Genomic DNA, 19,424 nt, shown 5'->3' with positions numbered 1-19,424 from the left:
TCCATAGCGAACTTGCCCGGGGCTGAAATCCAATGGCAAGACAGTTTGCATTAACAAGTACTCCAAGTGGTTCTGTAACAATGAAGTCTGCATTAGCTGAACACACACAGAAGATTTGGGAATTTCCGTCCTGCAATGCAGGCTCAGCCGATTCTGTCTTGGAACATAGTAGATGCATAATAAATAGCTGCTGATTAGTTGAGTCATTTGGAGGACAGGTGGAAGGAATGAGGCCAAAGCGGTGAGAGATGTAGATAAGCTGGCCTTGGATCAAGCTCCCAAGCGATGAAGAAAACCACGTAAGAACAATGGACTGGGTCTCCTTGCCATTTTCAGACCCATCCATTATTTATTAAGCACTAAACACATGCAGGACAATTTTTTATGTCTAATTTAATTCCTAAAGAACCCTTAACAGACTCAGAGAGATGAACTGAGTAGTACAGGTAATAATATCAGAATTGGGATTTGAACCCAACGTTTAGAGCACTAAGCAGACACCAAGCAGCTGCTGAAGATAGGACAGTGAGTGTATCAGATAGTTTTTTCATATCTAGATCTTCAGCTCTGCCATGATCGTGCCTGCTGCAACTCAGTTAACAATCCTAGATGGCTGTTAGGAGCAGCTTCTTTGTATATCTCAACCTATTTTCCTCCAAAGAGAGATTACAGCAAATGTATTTTTTGTGCATCATCTCTAGCTAGTGTTTTCACACTGGGGAGAACATATCATCCTCCAGTTGACTTTGCATAGCGCAAGCCCCCAGAAGGCCTATAGAGACTAATTCTAGTTTCTTCCAAATCTTAGGCACCTACAAAGTGAAAATAATTCTGGCTCTTTGTAGCGTCGTATGCTAAGTGCTTTTCTGTTAGAGAAGAAAGAAGAAAATGGGTAAAGAGATGCCCTCTTATCAAGTTCAGGGATGGGACAGCGAATAGTACGAAAAATTCCTTACACATAGCCTTTTTTGGTAATGTGTTTCCTAGTTTTGGGGAGGGAATAGGAAAAAATCAGAGGTGTGTATTTTGCGTCCATATGCCTCACAGTAAACAAAAAAGGCCATCTTTTCATCATCCACTAAAATTAATTTGAGAGCCAGGATTTCTGGACTTGTAAAACCCTCCCTTCTCCCCCTATCATTTCCGGATAAGTAGCCGCCTTGCAGGTTCCGGGGAATGGGAGCAGGGACTGGAGCTCAGTAGGGAATCTTATCTTTCCCACTCCCCCCTCTGTGGAGCCAGTCCAGATCTGTAGAGCCAATACTCCGGGATTTGGCAGTAACCTAGAGTCGGCGGGGCAGGAAGACGGGAGGCTGGGATTCCCAGGTGGGGTCAGAGCGTGCGAGCAGAATTCAGTGCGAGGGCAGGGCCCTGCGGAAACAGTATCTTTGGCAACTGGTGAGGAATTCCTCAGTTCCCCGCACCTCTCCAGCCCCGGGCCGGCAGCGTGGTGAAATAGGCAGCCCTCCCCAGGTGTGCAGCCGGCGTTCCAGGCTACCTCCCCAACCTGGAGAAGTGGGGTCAATGTGTGTCTTTCTAGGCCACAAAGTACCACCTTTTCCCCAGGTCACGTTCAGTCACAGGGTTCCGACTTCGATTCGTTGACACTACAATCAGGTCCAGATAGACGCATTCCTCTTCAAGATGTGGAATCTCGGTCGGGTCCACGAAGCGTAGGACGAGTCACAGGCGCCTTCCTCTCCCGGCTCCCTCCGCCCCTAGTACCTACTCGGTCGTAGCCAAAGCTCGGAACGCTGGATCCAAGCCCGGAGGAGCGGGACGGCGAACTGGAGCGGCGCTGCCAGCCGGGAGCCCGTGGCACCGGGCATGCTCAGTGGCGCGGCCGGCTGGGTGGCCGCGAGAGCTGCACCCGGATCTGCTCGGCGGCGGCGGCGGCGGCGGCGGCGGCGGCGGCGACGTGAGCGCGCAGGGGGGCGGCGGCCTCGCCTCTCTCTCTCTGCACCTGGGTCGGGTGGGTGACGCCAAGCGCGCGAGAGATGTCGGATTTCGACAGTAACCCGTTTGCGGACCCGGATCTCAACAACCCCTTCAAGGTGAGCGACGTCGCCAGCATCTCCCGCCGCCGCGGCGCGTCGTTGTTAGTGAAAAAGATAAGTTCCTTCGCTCCCCCTGCGCCCGCCCCTCGGCTTCCCTCAGCCGCCCAACACGGAATCGGGGCCGCCGCGCCCCGTTTGGGGGTCGCACCCCGGCCCCGGCAACGCTGGTTTGAGGGACGGAGCGGAACCTCTTCAGCTTCCCGACCGGCCGCCCCCCTCCCCTCGTCCCTGGCTAGTGGTGGTGGGGTCATGCCCTCGCCCGGAGTGGGCCCGCCCCTAGGGAGCCGGAGAGTGAGCGCCCTGGACAGGTGGAGTTGTCACCTGCCAGGCGAGTGGCTGGCCGGGCCCGGGCGGGGTCTCGTCCTCGGGTGGCGTTGTCACGGGGACCTGCTGCGGCGGCGAAGAGCTGCGTGGGGTGATGGCAGAGGTGTGGAGGAGAGGTGAGGGCACTGAGTACGCTGTAAAAAAATGTTATTTTTTAAACTTGTATTGCGCCCATATACCACGAGCGGCGCTGCCGTCCCCCCCCCCCCTCCCCGCTAGGCTGAGGTTGAGGGTACTGAGGTCAAAGCAGAAGTTAAAAATAAATAAACACACCTGGAAAACAATAGTGCACGTGGACGACCATCTTCCTATCTAACCGCTCTTAGGTGAACGACAGAATATTTTCCAAGCTCCTAATGCGTCACAGATTCCGAGGGCTGTATGAGGATACCATTTCCCACTGGGGTTCTTTCCTTCTTGGAGTCGACCTTATCAACCCCAGTTTCAGTAGGGCTTGGTACGGAAATGGGCAAAGGAAGGCGTTTGAGCTGTTCATTATGTGCTCTTAGATTAATGCAATGGCTGAAGAAACACCTCTTTAAAAATATTCCAGGTTATTCATGAGCGCAGCTGCTTACACGTGTAATTTGTTTCCAACTGTTCAAGTTAGTTGTTTCCTAATTTCCCCTGGATATATGTATGCTATGGTAAGTATAATTTGTAGCCACCCAAAATCGAACAGTAACTGTAATTTATGGTCACACAAGTGTTACTGCTGGGTTTTTTAATTTACATCTTTTTACTCCTGGTTTTCTCTCTTACAGGAATCCTGAAAGAGGAAAAATATCTGTTCTGATTATTAGCCTGATAACTTCATGGAGGATTATCTTAATTGAATGATCCTGGTTATTGTTGACAACTTGACTTGCTCTGTAGAAATGTGTAACAGACTCTGTCACTTTCCTTTGCCTCCAATGTCACTTAAGAAAATTCGATTCATCTGGTCTGGAACTTTCTTCTTTTTACAGATGATATAGTTGTATTTGGAGAATTTCTACCCCCAGAAGTTTATTATTTAGTGTTCCATCATTCCACATTGCAGAAAATCAGATTATTCTTAAATCATATTCTAAAGTAACATTTCATAACTTGCCAAATTAATGTTATTTTAAAAATATTTTGAAGGTATCACATTAAGAATCTGTTAGATTTTCCTAGTTCAGATAGTTTACTGATGCTGATTATTCAGCAGCTGACAATTTGTCTATTTTCTATTGGGGCATTTCCAGTTCATGGCTCATTTTATATAGCGGATTCTCTTGTTAGGGCAAAGACATTGCCTTCCTTAGCACAGACTATTCTTTTGCGACATCTGGTATTGCCATGACACTTTCTTCTTCTTCAATACATAAGGTCACTGTAGTAATTCTAAACCCAAAAGTAGTTTTAAATACTCATTTATTGTGGCATAAAATAATAAATGGTTTTTGTTCTTTATAAGTGGAAGCACTCAAAGGACAATGATTATTTAGGCTCATGAAACGCTTCAAGGGATGGATACGTTAGGCCTGAAGAAGACTTGCTTGCACACATTTCCTGTTTATGGACTTTCCCTGTTTTTGGTGACTGTCGCAGCACTGTGTACCTGACTCTTTGTGTGTGTGTCTAGCTTCCTTTCCTCTTCTCAAAGTAAAACTTTGCATCTGTAGCATATTTTTAAATTCTTTCTGCCTCCTATGTGACTGTGATTTTTGAAATAACATTTCTGGTCTTCTCTACGTAAATACAGAAAGTTTCTAGATTCATCTTTTTGTTACTTTGTGGTCATCTTTCTTTTAAAATCTGTTCATTTTTTCAATATTTGAAATCTTTCAATATTCAAAAATAAAGTTTATGTTTCAAAATATGATGTTTCATGTTTGGCAACCATCCCACTTTCTTCTTCATTAAAAACTATTTGATTTTCACTGCCTTTCCAGTTCTTACTCACGCTTTTCCTTCACTTTTATATTAGGAACACTTCTGCCAGCATCTTCTTTTGAGCTTTGTCATAAAAGTAATTTCTAAGGATAATGTTAGATAATGTAACTACAATGGTTTACTTGATTTTATTAGCTGTTGTAAATTATTTGCTGGATTCAGTTCATTTTTTGAGTCTCTTTCTGGTGGTTGTGATAGGCTCACTAAAAGAGTTTATGGAATTTGAATAGTTTTCATTGTGCATTAAGGAACTTGGAATACCTGGAAATGTGTAGTAATTTGAAATAAAACAGATTGTTACATAGATGTTTCTAGAATTCACTCTTGAGTTGTTAAAATGTGTTTTTAAAGCTAGAGAGAAGTATTTTCCCACATAGTCAACATGTATTTTTTGAATACTTGCTCTATGTCCCTTGATCTATTCAATCATTTATTCATTCACTTACTCAACAGATATTGAAGAAATATCTTTAACCTTAAGGATAGTCAAACCTGTAGCCAGATGCTTGGAAAGTGAAATAAAAGACAAGTTCAATAACTAGAAGAGATCAGTAGTAAAGGCTTCAGTAAGTCAGTGTAAGAGTGCATAAGTGCCAGAATGAGTGAAATTTGTTTAAAGGAAGGAAAAATTAATAAGTGGTAAGAAAATCATCATGTCTTCTTATATGCTTTGACATATTAATATAATTAGATTATAATTAGATTGTAAATTATGTTTTGAAAATAATATTTAATGTAATTTTAAAAATAGAACCAACATTTCAAAGCTGGGAAAGGAAAATCTTAAAATGTATTTAGTCAGATCTCATTCTATGGATGAGAAAAAGCCTAGAGATATGATATTTCACATTTGGGAGCCATCCTCATTCCTTCTTGATTAAAAACTTTGATTTTTGTTGCTAACTGGCTTACATCCAGGTTAGGTAGTGCAGAATTGACCTTAGAATTTAGATCCCCTGATTTCTACTTCATTGCTAATGGCACTCTGTGTTCCTTGGTTACATTTCTGACAAAAAAATTCTTGTTTTGTCTTTGGAGTTTGAATTTGAGGCTGTCATGGAGAAACAGTAGAGGGTAGTGTTTAAATGTTTTGGCTCAAGAATTTAAAGGAAACCCTCAAAACACTACATTTGAGCCTGGCTTTGTTACTAACCAACTGTGACCTTGGAAAGTTAGCATCTCTGCACCTGAGTTTACTTTTCTTAAAATATGATAATAGTATCCTCTTCATGGGATTGTTAATGGGAGTAGCTGAACATTTAGCATGTAATAAGTGCTCAATACATGGTAGCTTTAATTAGATAATAGTAACTAATATTTGTAGTAATTCAAGAAATTGGATTTAATTATAGTTAACATATTATTAGCTTAACTTGGTATGGTTCACATTCCTTTTGAATCTTGAACAGTGCTAGTAATAGCTGTTTAGCAGGTCTTTTTTTTGACAGTGCATACTGAATGAATCTTATTAGGTTACAAGTTTCTCACTTCATAGTAACATAATTTTTTTAAAATTAACGTATCATTGATATACAATCTTACGATGGTTTTACATAAACAACACTGTGGTTTCAACATTCACCCATATTATCAGGTCCTCACCTCCTCTATTGTGGTCACTGTCTATCAGCGTAGTAAGATGCTGTAGTCATTACTTGTCTTCTCCATGCTGTACTGTTTTCCCTGTGACCTACTTATATTGTGATTGCTAATTATGGTGCCCCTTAATTCCCTTCTCTCTTCCCATCCAACCTCCCCAACCCCTCCCCTTTGGTAACCACTAGTCCCTTCTCAGTGTCCCTAAATCTGCTGCTATTTTGTTCCTTCAGTTCTGCTTTGTTGTTATACTCCACAAATGAGTGAAGTCATTTGGTATTTGTCTTTCTCCCTCTGTCTTTTTCACTGAGCATAATACCCTCTAGCTCCATCCATGTTGTTGCAAATGGTAGGATTTGTTCTTTTTATGGCTGAAAAATATTCCCTTGTGTATATGTACCACATCTTCTTTATCCATTCATCTGTTGATGGACACTTCGGTTGTTTCCATGTCTTTGCTATTGTAAATAGTGCAGCAGTAAACATAGGGGTGCATATGTCTTTTTGAATCAGGGACCTTGTTTTCTTTGGGTAAACTCCTAGGTCAAATGGTATTTCCATTTTTAGTTATTTGAGGGGCCTCCATATTGCTTTCCATAACGGTTGAACCAGTTTACATTCCCACCAACAGTGTAGGAGGGTTCCTCTTTCTCTTTCACCACATCCTTGCTAGCATTTGTTGTTTCTTGTGTTTTGGATAGTGGCCATCCTAACTGGTCTGAGGTGATATCTCATTGTGGTTTTAATTTTCATTTCCCTGATGATTAGTGATGTGGAGCATCTTTTCATGTGCCTGTTGGCCATCGAATTTCTTATTTGGAGAAGTGTCTATTCAGATCCTCTGCCCATTTTTTAATCAGGTTATTTTGGGTGTTGAGACATGTGAGTTCTTTATCTAGTTTGGATGTTAACCCCTTATTGGATAAATTGTTCATGAATACATTCCCCCATACTGTAGGCTGCCTTTTTGTTCTGCTGATGGTGTCCTTTGCTGTACAGAAGCTTTTTAGTTTGATGTAGTCCCGTGTTCAGTTTTGCTTTTGTTTCCCTTGCCCGAGGAGATGTGTTCAGGAAAAAGCTGCTCATGTTTATAGTCAAGAGATTTTTGCCTATGTTTTCTTCTCAGAGTTTTATGTTTTCATGACTTATATTCAGGTTTGAATCCATTCCAAGTTTACTTTTGTATATGGAGTTAGACAATAATGCAGTTTCATTCTCTTGAATGTAGTTGTCCAGTTTTCCAAGCACCAGTTGCTGAAGAGACTGACTTTTCCCGTTGTAAATTCATGGCTCCGTTATCATATATTAATTGGTGGTATATGTGTGGGTTTATATCTGGGTTCTCTATTCTGTCCATTGATCTATGGGTCTCTTCTTGTGCCAGCACCAAATTGTTTTGATTACTGTGGCTTTGCAGTAGAGCTTGAAGTTAAGGAGCTTAATACCCCCAGCTTTGCTTTGAATCTGTAGATTGCTTTAGGCAGGTTTGGCCGGTTTGATGATATTCATTCTTCCTCTCTGTGAGCACAGGACAGATTTCCATTTGTTGGTATCTTTAATTTCTCCCATGAGTGTCTTGTAATTTTCAGAGTATAGGTCTTTCACCTCATTGGTTAGGTTTATTCCTAGGTATTTAATCTTTTTGATGCCATTGTAAATGGAGTCGTTTTTCTGATTTTTTTTCCTTCTAATTCACTCTTAGTATATAGGAATGCAACAAATTTCTGTGTATTTTGCATCCTGCAACTTTGCTGCATTCAGTTGTTTGGCATGTCTTAGTTGAGGAATCAAAGCCAAAAATAATGTGGTCTGTCCTAGGTGCACCCTACTAGATTAGACTCAGACTATTGAAGTTTAGTTCTTTGTCACTACATATGCTTCCTCCCAAATAGAAGAATTACATTAAAATTGAGTACAGTGTCCATTTTGTTTGGCCTCAAAAATCAATTCTATTTAAATAATCTCTTAAAAATGGCGTACAGTTCAGCATTTTTATGTTATCTTTTAAGGTACAAAAGAATTGGTGGTATCCTAAAAATTTAAAGTTGAAAACTAAAAGCCTCGTCATTAAAAAGTGACCCATAATTCAAGGGATGTTATCCATTTGTTTTCTTTTACAATAAATTAATATCAGTCCTCCCTTATCCATTTAAAATTTAAGACTGGAGAGTGGAGAGTGCTTGGAAAGGATTTTGAGGATTTCTTGCTAACTTTGCAAACTTTATCTTTCAACATTAATCTGGAACATAGTAATAGTAGTTTATGGTCTGTGGTATTTTACATTCATGTCAACTGCATGAGTTCACACTTTCTTAGGTTGATATTTTTAAAAAACATGTTGAATTACTGATTATATTTCATCAAATTAGGTTGATATTTTTAAAAAGCATGTGTTGAACTACTGATTATATTTCATCAAATTAGGTTAATATTTTAAAAAAGCATGTGTTGAACTACTGATTATATTTCATCAAATTAAGGTGCTTCATTATTTTATTTACAACCTTCTCAGTTATTTATTCATGTGTAACAGTCCCAAAATGTAGTGGCTTAAAACAATTATTTGCTCACTATTCTGCTGTTTAAGCAAGACTTAGCTGGGCAATTTGTTTTGAATGTTATTACCTGGAGTTACTCATGTGGTTGCAATTATCTGGCAGGTTGATTGGGCCTGGATGGATTAGGGGTGTCCTCACTCAGTATCTGGCAGTTGCTGGGGCTGTCAGTGGGGGCAGCAGTAAATTTCTCTTTCCTGTGGCCTCTCTGCTAGGAATAGCCTGGGCTTTTTACATAGTGGCAGCAGTGTTTCAAGGGGACAGGAGTGGAAGCTATAAGGTTTCTTGAGTTATTTAACTTCTGCTACATTCTGTTAGTCAAAACAAGCCACAAAGCCAGTCCGAATTAAAAAAGGGAGTGGTGAGGAGTAGACTCCAATTCTCGATGGGAAATGCTGTATCTTCTTCTAAATAGACCTAGAAACTGAGAAGATATATCTAGCACAAAATAGTGAGATGAGCACAGGATCATCTCAGTAGACACTCCCATTCAAACAGAGGAGTGGGGAGCACAAAGCAGTTGCTTGTTTGTAGCAAGTGTTAAATCCAGCCATGCTTATTTGTCAGGGTCCCCTACTCTGGGGGCAATGTGTATATTCCTTGATTACAGCCTAGTTCTACTCCCTTAAAGTCTTTTCCTAATCTATTAGTTTTTTATGCCTTTGGCTCCACCGTCTGAGAAGTCATTTTTTGCCTGTAAGGAATGACCCTGTTTGCAGTTGAGTAGCATTTTCAGTCTGCTGCCTACTTAATTGATAGTTGGGAGCCTAGAAGCCTCTTCTCATTTTGAAATGCCTCTGTTCCTTTTAGTCTAGGCTATAGCCTCTTAAGGAGATTTATTAATCTTAATAGGGTTCAAACTATCCCTTAAAACAAATCCATAATTCTTTTTGAGACAGTCTTCTTTACTTAAGTGGAGATTGTCAGGGTGCTATGGGTCAACACTTTAAAGATATTTAGAAACCTTTGTCCAAGTTGAGTATCTCTTATGGCTAGTGAAAGCTCTCAGGCATGTAATGTGAGGCTTCTAGTGTGAGTGGGGTACCTCTCACAAATGCTGCATGACAAAACTAGTATTTGAACATGGGTTTATTCTGGTACCATGGCTTTTAAATAATCATAATTGAGATGATGGGGATTGTGGAAAATTTTGAAAGTAAACTATTCTTTTGATGATATTACCAAAAAAAAAGTTTTTTTGAAGTACAGTTAATATTTAGTAGTGTTGAATGCAGATTCAGAAAATTTGTTGGACATTTTCCCAATAGGAATCACCAGTGTGATAGAATTCCTGAAAAATATATATTGGATAAATGAAAGTATTGAACAGATCCTACAATCAACAATATTCTATTCTTGTCTATTTCACCAGTATTGCCCCCAATTCCAGTGTATATTTAAAAAGAATGATTTGAACAAAGTAAGTTGTTCCCAAAGAATAGCCATGGGTCTGGAATAAAGTCCTAGGAAGAACAATTTATATTACTCAGTGGAGTAATCTATAGAAGGCTAAAGGGATGTATGTGATTTAGATACTTGAAGTGTTCTTAGTAGGTTGAATTAATACATTTATTCTTGTTTCAGGAAAAAAAAATCTAAGGCTAATTGGCAGATTTGACATAAAGGTAGATTTTGTCCCAACATAAAGATTTAAAAAATCTATTAGAATAACCTGACAATGCTTTTTTTATTTTTATATTTTTTCCTATTTTGGTATCATTAATCTACAATTACATGAGGAACATTATGTTTACTAGGTTCCTCCCTTCACCAAGTACCCCCCAACAACCCCCATTACAGTCATTGTCCATCAGCATAGTAAGATGCTATAGAATCACTACTTGTCTTCTCTGTGTTGCACAGACCTCCCTGTGCCTCCCCCCACATTATACATACTAATCATAATGCCCCTTTCTTTTTCCTGGCCCTTATCCCTCCCTTTCCACCCATCCTTCCCAGTCCCTTTCCCTTTGGTAACTGTTAGTCCATTCTTGGGTTCTGTGAGTCTGCTGCTGTTTCATTCCTTCAGTTTTTTCTTTGTTCTTATACTCCACATATGTTGCTCCTCAGCAACAAGAAGGCAGGGGGGTGGGGGCGGGAAAGCAGGACCAGCCTGTTATCCCCGGGGGCTGAGCGAGAGGGCAAGTGTTGACGGCTTGGTCACCCTCCCCAAAGATCCGGGGAAAACAAAACCACACCAAGCCGGGAGATGTGTCAGCCTTGGAGGCACAGCAAAACTCAGCTTTATTGCATCAGAAGCTTAGTTATATAGGGGAAGATAAGGAAGTAGCAGAAACCAATGGAAATTGATTATCTCATCTGTCGCTAGGGTCTTAGGCAGGTTTTAGGTTAGGTGGGGAGGCAGAGTTAGGGCTAAGAGCATAGGAACTCAGTTGGGCCATGAATGCGGAAGTAGTGAGGGAGGGTGGAAACCTCCAGCCTGCTGCCGCCTCATGATCACAAACCCAAAAGAGGCAAAAGGTCCCAACAATTCCCCCTTTTTGTTTTATAAATGCTCTGGGATGTTCCGGCAGGCAAGGCCCCTGTCTTAGGTTGTCCCCCTCTGGGGATCTTACCCGTCACTGGGTACCTTGCAGCTCCTCGGTTGTCCCAAGCTTACTCATCCTCCGAGGCCTGTCTTAGGTTGTCTCCACCTTGGAGATCTTACCCGTCATGGGCACATGGGGAGATAGTCAGGGGGAGTCAATGGACACCGCTGCATCATAAGGCTCACAGCGACTGTAGGGGTCACTGGTTTCTGTGGCAAGTCTCTGGTATTGTACTTGCATGCTCATCAACTGAATTGATTCAATTCGTTTTTGGACAAATTGGATCATCTTGTTAACAAGGCAGGGCCCAAAAGTGAAAAGTAGGAGGAAAAGAAGGATAGGACTATGGAGGGGCAGAAGATAGGGTAACCACCTATGTAACCCAGTCTAAAGAAAATTGGCTTGTAATTCTTGTCTGCATCTCTCGAGGTCTTCTTAAAGTTGTTTGACCTTATTTTGGACTATGCCAGAGCGGTTCGCATAAAAGCAGCATTCTTTCTCTAAAAAGAGACATAAGCCTCCCTATTCAGCTGTGAGGAGGTCAAGCCCCCTACGGTTCTGTAGGACTACTGCCGTGAGGGAATCTAATTGTGCTTGAAGGTCAAGAATTGTGCTGGCTACAGCTTGTATGTCATCGATCATCTGTTGAGAAAGGGCTTTATAATAATGCAGGGAGATCCCTAATCCTGTTGCCCCTGTGGCAGCTCCAGTGGCCACCCCAAGGCCTAAAAGCAGGGGGATAACCTGAATGGCCCTTTTTGATCTACCTCCAATGTGGTCTAAAGCAGGAATAGGGAGGCTCTGATTATTAGGGACTATCCCAATGTCAGGGAAAATGACAGCTGGAGCACAAAGCCCCGTCCAGTTCGTCGGGAGAAAGCTAAACGCATCTTCCCCACAAATGAAGACTGTTCCATTAGGGGGACAGAGAAAGGTATTATTCACAGTCATATTTTGTTGACAAAAAGGAATAGTGGATTCTGCCCACATCTGTCTCACTAGTATTATCAGAACTGGGGTCAGCTTTGAAGCATGGGCCTTTAGGGGAAAGAGGGTCTAGATAGACTCTAGAACTTGGGGGTAACAGCTGGCTCTGGGGCTCGGCCTGTGACAGGTTAACAAGAAGAGCATTGGCCAGTAATGGTCCCAGCTTCAGGCACAGCCAGCAATCCTTCGCTAAATCAGGATTGGTTCTATTGAGTAGGGTAAAAGCAGCCTATATGATTGATTGTGTTTCAGGACCAAGAAGCAATTCTTCCCTGATCTCCGGGAGGCTAAGAGGGTGGTAAATCGGGGGATTTTGGTCTTTAATCAGCCTGTCTACCAGTTTTTAAATTTTGTGCTGTCAAGCCTGATCTTGGACTCCACCCCCATCAGAGATGCCTATAGGGGCATATGTATTCCAACAGACTTGCTGTCCCCTATTCTTTTGACAGTCAGCATATTCAGCCTTGCCTTTTGTCAGAATCGCATACCAGTATGTTTTGTTATGGTGAGTGCAGGGGCTAACCTCCTGATAGCATGTAGCATGAATGGAGGCTTGAAAAGTGGTGCAAGGACAATTAGAGGGGGGTTTCCCTGGGGCAGGTGAGGATACTTTGGGGCCTTGCCAACATTTGTGATTGAGAACCCTTCCAGGGCATCCATTTTCTCTCCCTTTCATAAGAGTAGCTGCCCATTGCCCATTAGGGCAAGTTTTGGTAGAAGTATAACAGGTTACAGGGGGGAGGGGTCTTGGTGAAAGTGCAAGCCGTGCAGGGGTCTCTGATGGTCTTTCGTAGTATGGCCCTTGCTTGACCGGGATCTCCAAATCCTGTCTTAGTTAATGGGAGATTCATCACTATTAACAGGAAGACCAGCATCATTGGGTTCATTGTGGATTCTGAAAGAGAGAGAGAAGAGAGATATCCTCAGGAGGCGAGGGGCCTTCTGGGTCATCATTGACATCAGTGAACTCCTCCTCCGTAGGAGGGTAATACTTGAGATCCCTTGCGGGGACCCAGATCGGCCTTTTCTCATTGGTCGGAAAGACACAGCCGAATCCCCTTACAGCTGTAATGAGGGGGTCTGGGCCCCTCCATTCTCCAGTAAGGGGGTCCTTCCATCCGGCTCTAATTGTCTGATAAGTAACGGTTGTTATCCAGTGCTTTTGAAAAGGCGAGAAGTGTTTGCCTTTGGCAAAATTTAAAATATTCAGAGTAAATAATGCCATCTTTAGTTGATCATGGGGGGGGGAGTGTTCCCCCTTTTTGTTTTATTAATTGACCTTTGAGGATATGATTGTGTTTTTCTACAATTGCTTGTCCTTTAGGGTTATAAGGAATTCCAGTGGTATGAGAAATTTGCCATTTACTCAAGAATTCAGTAAAAGATCTACTGATAAAGCAGGGACCATTATCAGTTTTGATTTGATCTGGCAGGCCAAGAATGGCAAAGCACTGCAGAAAATGGCTTATGGCATGTTTGGATTTTTCTCTCGTATGGGCTGTAGGCCAGCAAGCATGGGAGAAGGTTCAACTGTTAGAAATATGTATCTAAGCTTCCCAAAAGGGGCAAAATGTGTGACATCAGTCTGCCAAAGGTATTGGGCCTCAGACTTCAAGGGTTCACTCCACCCTTTTGAAGCAGAGGAACCTGTAGAAAGGGCTGGTATGATTTACATGTTCTAATGATCTTTTTTAAGCCTCTGATGGGGACTTGAGGGAACCGATGGTGTAGTACCTTCCAATTAGTGTGTGTAAGTTGATGAAAATAGGTGGCCTCCTGTACCATGTAGGCTGAAGCTAGTCCGTCTGCAAGAGCATTGCCCCTCGACAAAAAGCTTGGCAAGTCTTGATGTCCCCTTAAATGTTGTACAAAAAGGGGAACTAGTCTCTGTTTGAATAATCAAAGGAGTGATGGGATTATTGTCAAGTCTGATGTGTGCGCCCACAAAGTTGGGCAGTAGATTGACAATGTAAAGGCTATCAGAAAACAGATTAAGAGGGCCTTGGATCTCAGATAGAGCTAAAACAACAGCATAAAGCTCTTTAAACTGGGTAGAGCCCTGCACCTCATGAAAGAGGGTTATGGCCGGAGGGCATTCACTTGTGCCCGGGGGGAACATTACCACAGAGGCTCCCCACTTACCCCTGTCGGTAAAAACAGAGGGGAAAGAGGGGGTCTCCCTCAGAGAGGAACATTTTAGGCAGCTGCCATGCCAGTTGGCCAAAAGAACTCATCCACTTATAGGGACCATAGTGACAGTCCACTATCCCCGGAAAGCCCTCCATGGCCATTGCCAATCTGGAGTTATTTCTCTGTAGCCATGAGAAATCATTGACCCTAAAAGGGATGATCAAAGAATGGGGTTCACACCCAAAAAGACGGACAGAAAGGTCTCTTCTCTTGACAATGCAGTAGGCCATTTGATCCACTATAGAGTACACTCGGGGTGCCCCTCCCACAGATAGATGTATCTAATGTACGGGATCTCCCTCCTGAGCCAAAAGGGCAGTGAGGAGGGTCTCTCCCACCATAATATAGAGGATTAGTGGCAAGTTTGGATTATATCTTTTTAAGGCAGCGTTATCAATGGCATGTTGAACTTTTGTCAATGTGTCAAGGGGTTAAAGTCACTGTTGAAGCTAGGTTAAGGCCTTTTAATAGGTCAGAAAGAGGGATAAGATCAGCTGTGGTTATAGGAATCAAGGGCCTCATCCAATTGATTTCCCCCAGCAGTTTCTGGAGCTGTGGTAGTGTATACACATCCTGAATACATAACTGGGGCTTAACAGGGGAGACAACATCTAATGTTAAAGTAGTCCACAAAATTTTAAAAGGAGCTATCTGTTGAACTTTATCTGGGGCAATTTGAAAGTTGTAGTTTCTGAGCAGGGAAAGGCACCTTTTAAAGAGGTTGTCTAATTTGCAGGAACAAGTGGCCCCCAAGATAATATCATCCATATATATGTAAAAGAGTATGTCATATTCCTCTCAGCTTGTTGCTGGCATTCCTCTTTATACAAAGCACACCACTTAATATAATGGGGGCCAGGGAGAACCACCCAGGCAAGAGCCCTCCAATCTGCGGTGGTGCACGGATGGTGAGCAAGTCCCTGGAGGATGGTCTCAGTCCAAGGAGCATTGGAGCCATCCTCAAGAACGGCCGTCTTTAATTCCTTAAGGTCACCTGACTCCCAAGGGTACCAGGGGACAGGGCGGTTACCTCTGGGATTAACATTGACAGGAAATAGCTGACATGGCCCTAGGTCAGGTTGTGGGTGGAGCCCTGGATTCTCTTGAGGTTGACAACCAATAGGAGAGCCTAAATCCTTATATGGGAGAGGAGCTGAAACCCCTGCCTGTTGGTATGGGGGTGGTGGGGCTGATGGTGATTTGAAAGGGTTAGAAGGGGAACTAACACCAGGAAGTGGAGGATATAAGGGAATCGTGGATTTTGGGGGCCAGGGAGCGGCATCAAATTGATCGGTGGTGCAGCTGCTTTGATCCTTCTCAGGCTCTTTATCACTCTCCTGGCCTGAAGGGGTGGTTTCGGGTGGGGGAAGAGGACCCAATTTTCCCCGAGAGGGGGCCCTTGCTCCAGTGGCCTCCTTATCTCCTGAATCCTTAGAGGGTGGTTTGGGAGGCCAGGGAGGGAAGCAACTCTTCAAAGCTGCCAAAGTGGGGAAAGTCCCTAGAGGGGGCAGATCTCACCCCTGTTAACCTGGGCCTTGAGCACGAGCTGCTCTACCTGATCCCAAGTCTCCCAGTCAAACAAATGACTCTCCGGTAACCATGGGGTGACCTTAACTAAAATCTCCCAGGTCTTGATAGCCTGACTATCAGAAAGCTCTAAGCCCCTGCTTTTGAGAAGGACCCTAAGGGACTCAAGGGAAGGATCAGGCTTTGAGGAAGTTTGTCCCATAGTTTATGGGAATACACTTACCCACGGTCTGATTAGCTCGTCAGTGAAGTGTTCCTCACATGGGGCACCAGTTGTTGCTCCTCAGCAACAAGAAGGCAGTGGGGGAGGGGGGAACAAGCAGGACCAGCCTGTTATCCCCGGGAGCTGAGCGAGAGATCAAGTGTCCACCGCTTGGTCACCCTCCCCAGAGATCCAGGGAAACAAAACCACACCAAGCCGGGAGATGTGTCAGCCTTGGAGGCGCAGCAAAACTCAGCTTTATTGCATCAGAAGCTTAGTTATATAGGGGAAGATAAGGAAGTAGCAGAAACCAATGGGAATTGATTATCTCATCTGTCGCTAGGGTCTTAGGCAGGTTTTAGGTTAGGTGGGGAGGCGGAGTTAGGGCTAAGAGCACGGGAACTCAGTTGGGCCACGAATGTGGAAGTAATGAGGGAGGGTGGAAACCTCCAGCCTGCGGCCGCCTCATAGTCACAAGCACAAAAGAGGCAAAAGGTCCCAACACACAGATGAGTGAAATCATTTGGTACTTGTCTTTCTCCACCTGACTTATTTCACTGAGCATAATACCCTCTAGCTCCATCCATGTTGTTGCAAATGGTAGTATTTGTTTTCTTATGGTGAATAATATTCCATTGTGTATATGTACCACATCTTCTTTATCCATTCATCTACTGATGGACACTTAGGTTGCTTCCATTTCTTGGCTATTGTAAATAGTGTAGCGATAAACATAGGGGTGCATCTGTCTTTTTCAAACTGGGCTGCTGCATTCCTAGGGTAAATTCCTAGGAATGGAATTCCTGGATCAAATGGTATTTCTATTTTGAGCTTTTTGAGGAACCTCCATACTGCTTTCCACAATGGTTGAACTAATTTATATTCCCATAAGCAGTGTAGGAGGCTTCCCCTTTCTCCACAGCCTCGCCAACATTTGTTGTTGTTTGTCTTTTGAATGGTGGCCATCCTTTCTGGTGTGAGGTGATATCTCATTATGGTTTTAATTTGCATTTTTCTGATGACTAGTGATGTGGAGCATCTTTTCATGTGCCTGTTGGTCATCTGAATTTCTTCTTTGTAGAAGTGTCTGTCCAGCTCCTCTGCCCATTTTTTAATTGTATTGTTTGCTTTTTGTTTGTTTAGGTGTGTGAGATCTTCATATATTTTGGATGTCAACCCTTTATCGGATCTGTCATTTATGAATATATTCTCCTATACTGTAGGATGTCTTTTTGTTCTATTGATGGTGTCCTTTGCTGTACAGAAGCTTTTCAGCTTGATATAGTCCCACTTGTTCATTTCTGCTTTTGTTTCCCTTGCCCAGAGATATGTTCACAAAGAAGTCGGTCATGTTTATGTCCAAAAGATTTTTGCCTATGTTTTTTTGTAAGAGTTTTATGGTTTCATGACTTACATTCAGGTCTTTGATCCATTTTGAATTTACTTTTGTGTATGGGGTTAGACATGGTCCAGTTTCATTCTCTTACATGTAGCTGTCCAGTTTTGCCAGCACCATCTGTTAAAGAGACTGTCATTTCCCCATTGTATGTCCATGGCTCCTTTATCAAATATTAATTGACCATATATGTTTGGGTTAATGTCTGGAATCTCTAATCTGTTCCACTGGTCTGTGGCTCTGTTCTTGTATCAGTACCAAATTGTATTGATTACTATGGCTTTGTAGTAGAGCTTCAAGTTGGGGGGCAAGATATGAAGTGGGGTCCACCTTATTCTTCCTTTTCAGGATTGCTTTGGCTATTCGGGGTCTTAGGTGGTTTCATATGAATTTTTGAACTATTTGTTCCAGTTTGTTGAAGAATGCTGTTGGTAATTTGATAGTGATTACATTGAATCTGTATATTGCTTTGGGCAGGATGGCCATTTTGACGATATTAATTCTTCCTAGCCAAGAGCATGGGATGAGTTTCCATTTGTTAGTGTCCTCTTTAATTTCTGTTAAGAGTGTCTTGTAGTTTTCAGGGTTTAGGTCTTTCACTTCCTTGGTTGTATTTATTCCTAGGTATTTTATTCTTTTTGATGCAATTGTGAATGGAATTGTTTTCCTGATTTCTCTTTCTATTAGTTTATTGTTAGTGTATAGGAAAGCCACAGATTTCTGTGTGTTAATTTTGTATCCTGCAACTTTGCTGTATTCTGATATCAGTTCTAGTAGTTTTGGAGTGGAGTCTTTAGGGTTTTTATGTACAATATCATGTCATCATGTCATCTGCAAATAGTGACAGTTTGACTTCTTTACCGATCTGGATTTCTTGTATTTCTTTGTTTTGTCTAATTGCCGTGGCTAAGACCTCCAGTACTATGTTGAATAACAGTGGGGAGAGTGGGCATCCCTGTCTTGTTCCCGATCTTAGAGGAAAAGCTTTCAGCTTCTCGTTCAGTATGATGTTGGCTGTGGGTTTATCATATATGGTCTTTGTGATGTTGAGGTACTTGTCCTCTGTCCCCATTTTGTTGAGAGTTTTTATCATGAATGGATGTTGAATTTTGTCGAATGCTTTTCAGCATCTGTGGAGATGATCATGTGATTTTTGTCCTTTTTGTTGATGTGGTGGATGATGTTGATGGATTTTCAAATGTTGTACCATCCTTGCATCCCTGAGATGAATCCCACTTGGTCATGGTGTATGATCCTCTTGATGTATTTTTTAATTCAGTTTGCTAATATTTTGCTGAGTATTTTTGCATCCATGTTCATCGGGGATATTGGTCTGTAATTTTCTTTTTTGGTGGGGTCTTTGCCTGGTTTTGATATGAGGGTGATGCTGGCTTCATAGAATGAGTTTGGGAGTATTCCCTACTCTTCTATTTTTTAGAAAACTTTAAAGAGAATGGGTATTATGTCCTCTCTGTGTGTCTGATAAAATTCCGAGGTAAATCCATCTGGCACGGGGTTTTTCTCTTGGGTAGTTTTTTGATTACCACTTCAATTTCATTCCTGGTAATTGGTGTGTTTAGATTTTGTATTTCTTCCTTGGTATTCTTTGAAGGTTGTATTTTTCTAGGAAGTCCATTTTGTCTAGGTTTTCTAGCTTGGTAGAATATAGGTTTTCATTTCATTCCTATATTTCATAGAATATAGGAATTCTCTAAAAATTCTTTGTATTTCTGCAGAGTCCATCATCATTTTTCCTTTCTTGTTTCTGATTCTGTTGATGTGTGTTGATTCTCTTTTTCTCTTAATAAGTCTGGCTAGAGACTTATCTATTGTGTTTATTTTCTATAGGACCAGCTCTTGGTTTCATTGATTTTTTCTACTGTTTTATTCTTCTCAATTTTATTTATTTCTTCTCTGATCTTTAATGTGTCCCTCCTTCTGGTGACTTTAGGCCTCATTTGTTCTTCTTTTTCAATTTCGATAATTGTGACATTAGACTATTCATTTGGGATTGTTCTTCCTTATTTAAATATGCCTGGATTGCTATATACTTTCCTATTAAAACTGTTTTTGCTACATCCCACAGAAGTTGGGGCTTTGTATTGTTGTTGTCATTTGTTT

At 42.1% G+C, this 19,424-nt stretch overlaps 1 protein-coding gene and 1 long non-coding RNA gene across 4 annotated transcripts in view; one reads left to right on the top strand and one right to left on the bottom strand.

Annotated features, from left to right (window-relative positions):
• The first annotated feature begins 624 nt into the window (after positions 1-624).
• SCAMP1 (secretory carrier membrane protein 1) overlaps positions 625-19,424 on the top strand; it is a 171,033-nt gene continuing 152,233 nt past the window's right edge. The window contains exon 1 of one of the 3 annotated variants that reach the window (XM_073234748.1): positions 625-2,054. In XM_073234748.1, the coding sequence (XP_073090849.1) occupies positions 1,998-2,054 (57 nt within the window). In that variant the 5' untranslated portion in view covers positions 625-1,997. Of the gene's footprint in view, positions 2,055-2,115; positions 2,498-19,424 lie in introns of those variants that run through there. The other 2 variants (XM_037000159.2, XM_073234750.1) reach the window with 2 other exon arrangements.
• Positions 10,667-17,823, bottom strand: LOC140849012 (uncharacterized). The gene is made up of 2 exons (XR_012130444.1): positions 15,929-17,823; positions 10,667-12,883 (listed from the first exon to the last, which is right to left on the bottom strand). It is a non-coding gene; the product is annotated as an uncharacterized lncRNA (long non-coding RNA).

The sequence above is a fragment of the Manis javanica genome, chromosome 1, assembly GCF_040802235.1.
Source record: "Manis javanica isolate MJ-LG chromosome 1, MJ_LKY, whole genome shotgun sequence".
NCBI lineage: Eukaryota > Metazoa > Chordata > Mammalia > Pholidota > Manidae > Manis > Manis javanica.
The sequence above is the reverse complement of the archived record's forward strand: the minus strand, read 5'-3'. Positions and strand labels throughout refer to the sequence as shown.